Source organism: Lethenteron reissneri, chromosome 54 (assembly GCF_015708825.2).
Source record: "Lethenteron reissneri isolate LAM-NWPU_2019-01 chromosome 54, ASM1570882v1, whole genome shotgun sequence".
Taxonomy (NCBI): Eukaryota; Metazoa; Chordata; class Hyperoartia; order Petromyzontiformes; family Petromyzontidae; genus Lethenteron; species Lethenteron reissneri.
Window position 1 is genome coordinate 8,547,741 of NC_083832.1, and position 13,372 is coordinate 8,561,112.

The 13,372-nt window shown below is 45.5% G+C and overlaps 1 protein-coding gene across 2 annotated transcripts in view; it reads right to left on the minus strand.

Moving 5' to 3' along the window:
• The window catches only part of LOC133356387 (contactin-3-like), a 158,028-nt gene that overhangs the window by 66,318 nt on the left and 78,338 nt on the right, over window positions 1-13,372 (minus strand). For both annotated transcript variants that reach the window (XM_061573876.1, XM_061573875.1), the window contains exons 6-8: window positions 7,109-7,312; window positions 4,276-4,378; window positions 1,328-1,509 (exon numbers count right to left, since the gene is read on the minus strand). In XM_061573876.1, the coding sequence (XP_061429860.1) occupies window positions 1,328-1,509; window positions 4,276-4,378; window positions 7,109-7,312 (489 nt within the window). The remainder of the gene's footprint in view (window positions 1-1,327; window positions 1,510-4,275; window positions 4,379-7,108; window positions 7,313-13,372) is intronic.

The following is a 13,372-nucleotide window of genomic DNA, read 5'->3' on the forward strand; positions in this document are numbered from 1 at the left end:
TTCCTTACACTTTTAATTTTATCATGAAATATACCACTAAAGTCCTTGACAGATAGTGAACTGCAGAATTTTTTTTCAGTTGTTGCTATAGACAATGCATTTAAAAATGAAAAATTGTAGAACGTTGTAAGTTGATTCTTTCTCTTCTTTCTCTTCTTCCTCTTCTTGAGACAGGTGACCGTCGCGTTTGCCGAAACGGATTGCTCTGCCGTCCCGTCGGCGTGAACGTCAAGCCGGCCGCATCCCCGCCGCGCAGCCATTGGCAAATTGCCTGGGCCCTGGCAGCGTGGCTCAAAAAAGTCAATTCCCTTCGCGAGTTCCCGATGGCAGAATTTGCGACATCATTGATGCGACAAATTGACACGGAATCATTTGGGATTATGAAAATGCCTTCGGCGCTCTGGAAGTTTCTTTCTATTATTTTCTTGTGTGTTTGTGAGCCACGCATGACCAACTGAATTTATCCCCCCCCCCCCCCCGCAAGGACGTTTGCCCATTAAGTGCCGTGTGGAGGCGTTTGGATTTTAGCTTGGCACCATCCGGCAGAGCGGTGGCGCCCAGTGGTTCGCGCACCACACCATGAACCTGGCGACCTGAGCTCAATTTTCGAGCCGTGGCTAACATCGGCGGTGAGTGACATCTGAATCGATCCTGGGACCTCCCCGTTCACCAAACTTGCATGAGCCAGCGTGGTGAAGTATGGTCAAATAACGGCAGAGAGCGAAATACACAGGGAAGCATTCATCCAGCAGTGGATTTTCCAATGGACTATAAATTATTGTGAATTGCCATTACATGCACCGTGCACCTAGAAAGGCATGGAATAGGAATCATAGCATTGGCACATCGTGTGGATTTGCATTTTAGTCTACGGCTGTTGTGGACAAAATCTAAAACAAAATGTACGTGACTGGTTTGTGATATTTCGTTGCTTTACCCTTAGTAAGTTAACTTTGTATTTTACTAACATTTAAATAATTGGCCCGATTATTATCCCCGACTGACTAGAGCGTGCAAGTTGCACTTATTCGTAAAAAAAAAATTTTTACCACGCGAGCATAGTGTTGTGTATTTTCTTGTCGCTCCCACCATTCGGACTGGCAGCGCACACTTATTTTCTCCCCAGTGCCCGCTGTCCGTAAGCACGACCGTGAGGAACGACCGTGGTGCCGTGATCGTCGTCCCGCGCCGTGGGCTGTTCTGCCGCGACAAACGCTCCTACCCCCACCACGACCATAACCCCCTCTACTCCCGCTGGTTCTTAAGAAGCACGAACAAACGATCTTCTATCCCGCACAGTCGGCAGAGCAGTCGATGCATCCCTTACCGTAGACGGTTATCTTGCCTTGAGCCGTGTTCCTTCCAGCGGAATTCGCCGCCTTGCACTCGTAGGAGCCAGTGTCCTCTGGTTGAACGTTCGGGATTTCAAGGACAGCGTTCGACTTGGACAGCACGACCTTGGTGGGTAGATCTCCATCAATCTTTCTCCAGGATATCCGGGGAACGGGGCTGGGGATGAAATAAGGACGGCGCTTTACCTTAAGGCCACGGAAACGCCACAGTTGCGCTCGATTCATCACCGTAACTCAAGCCACGGCAAACTTGTTTTTTTTCCGGCTTGTACCGCTAACTGCTTTAATTTGTTCGAAGCCAGACAACTTGGGCTCGCGTGCGTGTGCGCTCACAATGAAAAGCTAACTCAATCGTGTTATCGTTTTGGCGTAATTATTTGTGGAGGGGGAAAAAAACGTTTCTCCCTGCTGGAATCAAGTTTTGGTTGGCGAGTTAGCGGTAGACATTCCAATATTCACATTTTCAGAGCAAGTCTATCCATTATTATATCACCAGCAAAGTGACGCTCAGTTTAATGGCTCTGGAGGGTTATTGATAGGTTGTGTGAACGTGCAGCCCAATGGTTGTTAGCACATTTCCACCTCGCCAGATATCCCTTGCACACCACGCAATGTACATTTTAAATTCTGATTACAGGATTTGTGTCGGGATTAATATTGAACTGTCATTGTTGATTAATTGGCATGATTAATCCGTAAATTAGCATTTTTAATAATAGAAAGTGTCTGTTGTCTAAAATCCTTGCTGATCAGTCAAACTCACAGCTCACGGCTGTGTTAATTTAATTATTTCAATAATGAGCTAATTGTGGGTTTGTTTGTTTATTTATTTGCACTGTTGCGTATTATGCTTCTTATATCTTCACGAAGAAACCTGCCAGCGACTCTGGTGATCAGCTAACCTGGGGATGCTAAATATAAGGCCCCTGATGTTCAATTGTTAATGAGAGGGAAGGGATAAAATGTGCTAAATTGGCCCCGATGGACAACATGTTTGTATTGAGACTACATAGCACTCTTCTGGCCCTTGAATTGTGTACAATAACCAGCACCATAAAGTATCGATTGCTCGATTTACCTATTTAGCGATTTCATAAATAGCCACGATTCATTGTCACGATCGTGGTGAATGACAGTTCCTGTCGTGGCTGTGTGGGACACATGAACCCATTCCATGCAACACCAATTGGAAATAATCAGTTCATGAAAACAGCAGGATCATTGATATTAACCCATGAATTGAGGCATCGTTCTACTCCTAATTATAAGACAGTACTGTATACACAGTTGCCCTGTATCTATAACAATCACAGGCATTTGTCCTCTGATTAAGAATCATGCAAATATCTGAACATATTTTGGGCACGACTCGTACGTGGAATTACGTCACGTTGCATGGGTGCAATATGCAGTATATATATTTTTTCTCACGTGCTAATTATACGAAGCGTACACAGTCCCGTAGCAGGCATGTAATGACACATCAATTCATTGAACCATAAATGCATTCTCGCGCTCGCGTTTGCATGAGAATCGATTGCTCCCCGCTCACATTTGACACACGTCATTAATTCCTGCCAAGTCCTGCGGCAGAGGTGGCGTTGGTGGCGTTCGCAAAGTTAAGCCGAGGCTCAGGGTCCCCCCCCCCCAAGCAGCTCAAGGGACCCCGAGATTCAAAAGAGAGCGAGAGAGAGAGAAAAAAACCCATATCGGTGAACCAAATATCAGCTCCAATTAAAAATCCTCATAAATATGAAAATCTAATGAACAGGGAAAAAGGCAATTACTCATCCCTATCTTGAATTCGTGTCAGTATTTCTTAGGGGTAAGGGACGAGGGGTCAAATTAAGTTCTCCTTTGTGCCCCCAGTGGGTCAGCACTGCCACCCATTACCCCTGCAGCCTTATAGATCCTAACTGAACCACAACGATGGTACAAAACAAATAACAATTGATTAGCAAATCGTATCATGACCTCGAATCGTGCCAATATGTTGAATGATGCGGCGGGGGTGAGGGCGGGGAGCGAATATCCTCTTCTCCACCGATACCCCAGCCAAACAGATCATTTAACACCTCTTGAAAGTAAATCTCTGGCGATAATCGTATTGCGTATTGCAATGTATTTGCTGTCGCGCGACTCTTGTGTGCGCTTGTGTTACCCATTCAATGTGCAAATTATTTATCATATTTGCGGGAAAATCGATAACGTTCACTGGACTCTACGTTGATTGGTGGTGTTTCTTCACAGCCTTTGTGACTTGAACAACCACCCTGATACACCATGGTATACTGAATATTACAGCACAGCGAACTCGATAACCTGATAATCCTATCCTTGAAATGTCCGCATCCTGGACTGATCTGTCCAAAGGTCTATCATCCGCAAAGCGGTTGTTTCTTATTTCCGTAACTTTTTTCAAGAATTAAAAAAGGAGCCACCCAGAAGTGGTGATAAATGCATCACATTATCCACGTGTTGGTTTCTCGTTCTGCAGCACGAATGGAGGTGCCTTTAAAGATCTGCCCCACAGTGCCCACCGCGTGAGATCAGAGCGGAGCAATTTCACTGTACAACCCGTGGCTGATTCATTCTGCCCAGCACAGAAGTTCAAACAATGGTGCAAAGAGTCTTCATACCCGAATACAACGATATGAATGGGTTTTGCGCGGTTAGTCCGTCGGCAGGTCGCGCATGGGATAAAGTCTGGGTACTCCAACCTACCGCTTCCAACGCGTTTTCCAGTGTGGAAGAGTAGGCCAAATACCCTCCGAGAGGGACTCTAGAGCGCCCTCTAGTTGGAGGCACTTCCACCAGCGGTGGCACGAGGCAAGAAATTGCAGGGCTGTGCCTTTAAACGTTCGGTCGACGTCAGCGCCGCAGCGTTTTCATGCCAATGAAATCACCTGCCCAACCGACTTACTTTCCGAGGGCGAAACATTCCAGGCGAGCCATGTCCCCTCTCAAGACGTGCGTCTTCGAAGGGAAGCTGACCTCGATCCGCGGCTCATACTCACCCATGATTCCTGCAGAGAAGAGCGGCCCAGGTCGCTAAGAACGAAGCATTGCGGTTTAACACTTAGTGGCGGTAGGCTTTCGCGACCAATCTTATCTACAGTAGAGGTTTTTGGGTTAGATCGCGTAAATATAGCGGTGTCGTTCAACCCGCCATGGCCCGACACACAGTCAATTAGTAAGGGGTTTGTCACGTAAATAAAACATGCCAATTCGCTACTAGTATAGCACACCGGTGTGTTGGAAAGTAAACACACAACATTTACAATTTGAGTACGACGTTTCGCCAGTAATTGCAACTAGCATCATCAGGCGACAGCCAGAGTTGTGGATAAATCCTGTTTCGTTGCATTTGATGTTTCTTGCTACAACAACAGCAAAAATCCCACCTGAGACTTTTGTGTAATTATTGCAACGTGGAAAAAAATATATATCCTCGCTGCCTTGCATCGCCACTGACCTGAAGGATGTCCCAGCAGTATGTCTTATGCGTTATCTCATTTCTCTTTTCAGTAATCAATATTTGCAGTGCTATATGCAGGTCAGCAGATGTTTGGTTAGTACACACATGCACACAGGCAGAAGGCGGTGAGGTTAGTGAGGTAGGAATTTTTTGTTGTAAGAATTTGAATTATGGAAGATGCAAGCTTCAGTCAAGACAAAATGGGATTCTATTCATCCTGAAGCCATGCTGATGGCCTGGTGAGAGTTGCCACAAATGGTACAAGCTGTCACGAAGCAAATGTCATTAATACATTCCTACAAATTGTATATTTTGCACGGAGGGCAAAGTATGTCAGTTGTACCCATTAAAAAAAAAAACATTTCCTGTAGTTCAAAATAATTATTTTATTTTTTCCAGGAAATCTAAACAAATTATCATCACCATTTTTTCTTGAGGGCACTCTGTGGCACGCTTGGCCGCGTTGTCATCGTTTATTCTGGAATGCAGGCGGACACCACACTGCCGAAATAACAACCTCTGCAGGCAATTTAAACATACTTGCTGTACTGCCTCATACAGGCGCCTTGCGACTCTGTGGGGGGTAGAGTGGGGTGAGGTCCCTCACAATCACGGTCTCCGCGGTCCACCCGCCCCGCCTTCCAAAGGGCCAAATGGACAGGCACGCAATGGGCTGCAATACAGGCATTGCCTTTCTATCGCTTCCGACATTAGACACTGATTTAATGTTTAAGAGCCTTTCAGGTTACATGGTGGTTACAGCGATCGACACACAACCATAATCAGGGGCCATCTCAGCCCTTAAAATTTTTGGGTGTCAATAAAAATGACTGATCCGGCCATAGGAATGTGGAATTTTCACCATGGGCTCAATGCAGGAAATGTAGATTAGCACCGCATTGCTTTTTGCTTCTTTTTTAACAGGTCCGTGCGTGTGTTTTTGAGACCCAGATTGCACGGCAGGGTGGTACAGTGGTACCACTTTTGCCTCGCAGCCAGAAGCTTCCGGGTTCAATTCTCGACTCGGGTGCCTTTCTGCGTGGAGTTTGTATGTCCCCCCCCCAGTCCCCCCCCCCCGGTTTGCATGAAATTGTACCGGGTTGTCCGCTTCCATAGCTAAAAAGTAACATTCAATGTGACTGGTATTGGGAAAAAAACATCCCAAAGTCGAAAGGTTACCTGAAAACAATTCAAATGGGGTTACAGGCAACATCGATACTCCAGTGAAAAAAAGATAGAAAACATGAACAACTCTTCTGAAAAATGCACCTGATGTTATAACAGCTGACCAGGTTAGAGCCTGCGTAATACTTGGAATGCGTGATCCCTGGGGCTTCTAAAGCTATTGCAGGCTTGGGCCTGCGAGGCGGTCAGGAGAAAGCAGTGTTGAGTGTTGTCCCCTTGTGTGCGTAGGTTTTCTCCGAGTACTCTGGCCAAACATCTCAAATAGCAGGGCCCTCCTGAACATATAATCTTGAGAATCAGTGGATGCTTTCCTGGGTTAACGTGTGTCACAATACAAACACTAAATAACAGTGGCGGATACCCAGAGCAGGAATTAGTGCCGTTTCGTTGCGGTGGCGAGATGTTAACTATCTCGCCGGTATACAGGAGGCCATGGGTTCAATTCCGACCCTGACGCCTGTATATTTGGTAGTTTGCATGTCTCTCTCTCCCCATGGTCACCTGGACTTTTCTCCGGGTCCTCCTGCCTTTTCTCTCCACATTTAGAATCAATGTGCATTCAGAGTATTTGGCCGCCAAATAGTCCCGCGTGATGATAAGCCCCTCCGTCGAGAGCTATCACACGTGGCCAGGTAGCTTCTGATCAAACAAAAAAACCTCTACATAGCTCGGAGGGCTTTACCTTCGCGAAAAAAAAAAATCAAAGAGAAGTAAAAGTAAATTTCGATTTAAAGCTTTCGTGACTGCAGCGATTCATCTTCTTGGTTCTTTCGGTAAAGTCACGTAGAATGGAAATAATAAAATAATACAAATAAAACTAAAACATAATAAAATAATGAAATAATAAAAATACAACTGAAACATAATAAAATAAAAAAAGTATTATGTTTTATTTTTAAGTTGTATTATTTTTATTAAATAATAAAATAATAAAAATACAACTAAAACATACTAAAATAATTATTTTATTATGTTTCAGTTTAGTTTTTATTATTTTATTATTTCCATTCTCCGTGACTTTACCGAAAGAACGAAGAAGAAGACGTTAAAGTTTTAACTGTTAAGTTGCGCCCCGTGGGTCGCCCTCACTCACCGCCGGACTTCAGGACGAGCGGTGTGGCGGGGCTCAGCGCTCGCGTGCTCGTCACCGTGTTGGTCACGGCGCACGTGTAGCTGCCCACGTCCGAGTTCTCCACCTTGGCGATGTACAGGTTCCCCGTGGCCTGCGACACGAAGCGGCGTCCGTCTGACTGCACGGTGATCGGGAAGTCGTTGAATACCCAGTCGAAAGCGAGCTCTGGAAAAAACACCGGCGGTGGCAGTGTTTGTGTGTGTTGAACTTCTTTCGCACCTTACATAACCAACCGTGCTGAATCGGCGACGTGGTAGAGGATGGAAGGGAGTTTTCCCCCGCCACATTTAGAAACAACACGAGTTTAGAGCATTTGGCTGCTGTATATTTGCACGTGATAAGCTACTTCCTTGAGCTGCCAATGGGTGGCCAGGTCGCTACTGAAAAGGAGCGACACGTGTAACTCCTCTTCTTGGTTCTTTCGGTAAAGTCACGTAGAAGGGAAATAATAAAATAATAAAAATAAAACATAATACAATTCAATATGTTTTATTTTTATTATTTTCGTATTTCCCTTCTACGTGACTTTGCCGAAAGAACCAAGAAGATGAATCCCTGCAGTCACGAAAGCTTTAAATCGATATTTTTACAGTGTAACTCCTTTCGTGGTAAAATGGAAAAAAAATAGTTTGATGTTTGAATAGTTTCAAAAGAGGGCAATGCACGTGAGATGACAACCACCATGGAGTGGGAGCAATGCGATCAGCTCACACACAGGGATGACGACGATGTGGGAGAGGCCTTCATCCAGCAGCGGATTGAACAGTGGCAGCCGACTATTTTGACAATACTGTACGTTGGCTTCCAATCTCATAAACATCTCCGTGTAATCATAAGCTGTCCTTCTTTGACAGATATGAATGAACACAATTTATTATTAATCATATGAAATATTAAATGTGGTTTTGGGGGGTGGGGGTAGAGCAGTGTCGCAGTGTTTGGTGCATTGCGCTGTTGACCTGAGTCCCTGAGTTTGATTCCTGGCCGAGGCTAATATCACCGTCGAACGACATTCAAATTCGTCTTGGACCGCTCCATCACCAATCCACACGGACCAGAGTGGTAACGAATGGTCAATTAACCCCCCCCCCCACACGATTGACAAAGTACGGGAAACTCCTTCTAGATGGACAACTCGTCTCTTGAGAACTGCTTTTTGTGTTTATTTGTTGGCCTCCATAGGCACCTCCGGTTAGCGCGTTGGAGATGTACGATGCTAAAGAAGTTATACAGACAGACAGACATGGATTGAAAAACAGCTATAAACTGGGAGGGTTGTAATTAAACTGGCCAACACACTTTTTCTGGCATGAGGTATTCCAACGGTTTCAATGTAATTTTGGGGTGCTGATTCCAAATCTTACATCTGTTTTTGTCTATCACATCAGGTTTTAGAGATATCAAATATTGCATTTTCAATAAAAATTGCAGAAGAAAAATATTAAATAAATGTGAATATCTACATACAATGATATTATAAACACACTATCCTAAAAATACAGCACCATATTTTAACACTAAAGCAGTCACTGACTCGCAACAACTTGCAATCATAAGTGACAGAGTTAATTTCGGGTAAAATCAATGAAAATGGGGTATGCCGATAGCATAAAATGAGATGTGATAGAGCAAATATGAGATCAAATTTGGAATCAGCACCCTGAAATTTGTCTAAAACAGCTGCAAAAGTCCAGGCCAGAAAAAAAATGTTTGTTTTGTGTTGACCAGTGTTATTATTATATGTAGTTATGGAGAGTTGTGTGCAGTCGGTAAGAGCATTATGATTAATTATGATTGGCGATTAATAGTTTAGACAGTGTATGGGGGGTGGGAGCAATGCAGTGAAATGTCACACAGAGAGTCTCGTAATACAATAACAACGATACTGAACGACCTAAGCATAGCACAGGCAACAGCCGAGTTCATGGCGATTGCGTGCATGGCAGCAATGCATCTCTTCCTATGAACTAAGCCGCGCAAAGCGGCATTCACTATCCCCGCCAAGACGTGTGATGAATCTGAAAACAATGAACTGATCTAGTGGCAGGTTAGGCTACAGTCTCGCGCAACGGGCACTTTAGCCGAGCGCGTGTGCTCTTTGGTGGACGGGTGACTTTTTAAGACTGGCACATTATGGGAATTATTGACGCAACTTTGAAATATATTTTGGCCAAGGTGATGGATACTGCGCTGCCGGGACGCGTGTGTATAGCCTCGCGTCACTTTAACGGCGAGCCCTCAAAGTTACGGTTTGGGGAGGTAATTATTTTCAATAAAAAAAATGCACCGCTGTGCGCCATCCTTAATACCGTGGCGCATGCCCCGCATGAATGCGTGTGTGACACGAAATTAGTTGGTGATGCTCCGTTGGCAGTGGTGCAGGAGCACAAGTAACAAGCAAAACAAAATCAACACATTCATCAACGAGACCGTGCGCGCCCTTAAAAATACAATATATATAACAGGCGACGTTCCGGGCAATGGGCCTTCTTCACAGTACATACATGGGTACAATGCACACACTATGAAGAATGAGCCATATCCCAAAATGTCACCTCTTATATGTGATCATTTTGAGGCAGTGTTACTGACCAATGTGTTAATTGTATGATATGCGTAAGCGCAGCATTATGAAACACACATGCACTAATGTGTGTGATTGTAAATACATGTCCCATCAACTAAATGTCTCACACATTGCATTGTGCATATTGCGCGTGTGTAGGCACGAGTGGATAACACGGCGTTGCGAACCCAGCGGTCTGAGTTTGATCCTCAGCCACGGCTGAGATCGGTTACAAGGGACACACCTGAACGACGTTATTGTTTATACTGGTAGGAACCCACTGGTTCCACCAGCCCACAGGGGATTATTGTGTCCGTCCGTCGTGCAAGGAGGGTCTGGGTGGGAAGGGAGGAACTGGGTGGGGAGGGGAGAGTGGGGAGGGGCTGGGTGGGGAGGGTTGGGCTGGGTGGGGAGGGGAGGGTGGGGAGGGGCTGGGTGGGGAGGGTGGGGAGGGGCTAGGTGGGGAGGGGTGGGGCTGGGTGGGGAGAGGCTGGTCATCCCGTGGTGCCCTTATAAAACTCAACGTTTAACCTACTCACGCCGGCTTGTGCCCGCCCTCACAGTCGGGCATATTTGCGGAATACACCACGCCGCCGTTGACCCTGGCCATTGACCGAGCAACCCAACGTTCCTACCAGCTCCCTCCGCAGGAGGAATGTGTTTAATTCACAAACGTACTGTCAACGCACTTCTGGACGAGAGCCTCCCCACACAGTTGCAGGTCATGGGAGTTTTAGACCGTACATCAGCACGCCATTGACATGGGAGCATAGTACAGGACAATAATTGAATCAGCTACACTACCCTCTGCTGACGACAATGGAGCCCCGCAGTAGCCCACACAAAGTTGTTTTTTTTTGCATGTTGGTCGTCAATCCGAGGTGCTAGCCAGGCTCACAACAGCTTAGCTTCAGGGATGAGGGGCTATCCCAAGTGATTTGGTCACAGACGGAGTCGTACTTGCGCACATACCGTAGCACCGCGCACGTGTGTGCTTCGGCCAGTATGGTGCACGCATAATACGCTCGCTGCAGGGACGAGTAATGCTGCCATGTGATTAAGAACAAGACTACAACTGCGAGGAGCAAAGGAGTGTGGTGCCAAGGGGAGGTTGAGACCTTGGCTCTAACCCAAGCTTGCACCTGGCATACCAATTACGCAACGCGTTAAATCCTGCGGTGGGGCAGCCGCGGCCGCAGTCTAACCACGATGCTTCAGTGCGCCACGGCGTTGCGCACCGCTTGTAGTGAGTCCTGTCATGTGTTTGAAAGCCAAACGCTGCATAGTGCACACGGACGTGATAAACAGCCAGTCGCATCGCAGACGCTTAGTCAGCCCCCCATGAAAGAAATGCCACGTTTTTTTTCGCGCTGACCTTGTTATTGCTTGTAAGAATACTAAAGCGCGCTTTCCGTAATGTGCCATATGCACTGTGAGATGCGAGGCCGGATAAAATCTGTAGCCGTTTGCAATTCAATAGAAAAAAAACTATTTGGCAAATTCAGTATGAGTGTAAGCATAATAACCATTTGTTTAGCCAGCATAAGCCTCACTGAGTCTCAGGACTCATTTTCGAGAACGTTCTAACATTGAGGGTGTTTGGACAATTCCTTTCACGAGTGTTTGGCTTCACGTGGGAAGGAAACCAGTACTCCCAGAGGAGCCCCCACTCACTCACACGAGGGTGTGATGCACCATACTGCGGCCATCTCATAGCCACCTTGCAGCCCCATGTCCGCACCATGTATGAATGTATGTTTGTTTTATTGCCAGAAAGGGTAAAACCAATTCTTACATTGTGATAGCGGCAAGGGGGGTCCCATGATGTAGCTGCTCGCCCAGAGCTCTCAATGTACTGGTAGTGGCATTGTCTTTGTGCTGGTCGCCTTTTGGTGTGCTCTGGTCTATCACTGTTTCAAGCGCATTTATTTATTTATTAGGTATATCCCTGTGAGCCATTCGGCTCTTGAATCGGGTGCAACCGCAACAAACAAAAAACAAAAACATGAACAAGAAAACATCTTAAAGTGAATATGTGACGATCTTCCCCGAGCGGTCTGCGTCGAACAAACAAGCGGACGAAGCCATCGAAGGCGAGCGGGCAACTCAAGTCCATCGGCATCGAACGCTTCGTCGATTGAGCGAGCGTCGTTGTTTGAGACTCGGCTCTAAAGAAAGTGGTCTCTGGTGTGGACCAATCTATTCAAAGACAATGCATATACTACCAGAGCATGTTTTTTTGTATGTTCACCACTAGTATATGTGGTTAATGCAGACATCATTCCTTGCAACGAGGTTTCTGTTTGGTCAGTTTAACACGTAGCAGGCTTTCGCGACCAATATCATTCATTCTAGATTTGAAGCTTTCGTGACTCCAATGATTCATATTCTTAGGTTATTTCGGTAAAGTCACGTAAATAAAAAAATAAAATTAATAAAAGTAAAATAAAATAAAAATCACGACGTTTCGGAGGCGACACAAGCTTCCGTCTTCAGGTGGAACCGTCACAGCACGATTGCTGTATCAAGTAAGAGAAATTCCAAGAAAACCGTCCTTGTATATATACTGGTTGAGATATTATGTTAAGGTGAATGACGAATTCATTTACTCTTCTCTTTAACACGTGGGAGGCTTTCGCGACCAATATCATCCGTAATAGAGGTGTTTTGGGTGAGATCGCTTCAATATATAAACGTGTCGATAAAACCCGCCACCACCCGACACAGCCAACTAGTAAGGGTGGTGGCGGGTTTTAACGACGCATCTATATATTTACGTGATCTAACCCAACATCTTAACACAACTGTTTTATTTCCAGAAAGGGTAAAACCGATTCTTATATGTACGTATGAATGTTGAACTTCTTTTGCATCGTACATAACCAACCATGCTCATCAAACTAAACCTTGGCAAAAGCCCTCGTAGTCAAGTCTGCTTCGCTTGTGAGATTGATGAGATTGTTCGTGTTGAGCGTGGTTTAGTTGCATAACATTTGATGGAATTCAAACTCTTACTCATATTTAAAAGTTCAATATACATCATAAAAAAATTGCACCACTAACAAACTGCCCTTTTGCTTATGTTATGCTACTCAGTTCCAGACATTAACTAGTGGGTTTTTGGAACAATTACACAATCCTAGGTGTGTAAGTGGTAGCAGAGCAGGGTGTGCTTTTTGCAGCCAAGGATAATTGTGCTTACAGCAAACACATTGTTCTACATAGTAATCACTGGCAGAGATCAGAGGATATCAATTACAACGAATTTTAATTGCCACGAACAAGAGGCAGCTTTGCTGTTTTTATTCACGTGCAAAAGTACGAAACTTTGATTCAGAAACAAAAAAAATACAACAAAAAACAAACAATTTGTCAAATTAGCACGTGTGTGTACGAAGCAGAGAATATCTGCACGGTGAACGGTAGCGTAGCGGTTAGTGCACTGCACTACTTACTCGGAGACCCGAGGTCGATCCCTCTCTCACGTCCAACACCCAGTGACGATCATCTGAACCGGTTCTGGGTTTCCCGTTGGTCGACTCAGTTGAACATGAATACCCTGGTGCAATGTGTAACCTTCCCCCACTTGTGAGACAAAGGCGTGGTGCTGGCTACCCACCCACTCGTGCTTTGTGCCAGCCTTCGTAGGCTCTCGCGAG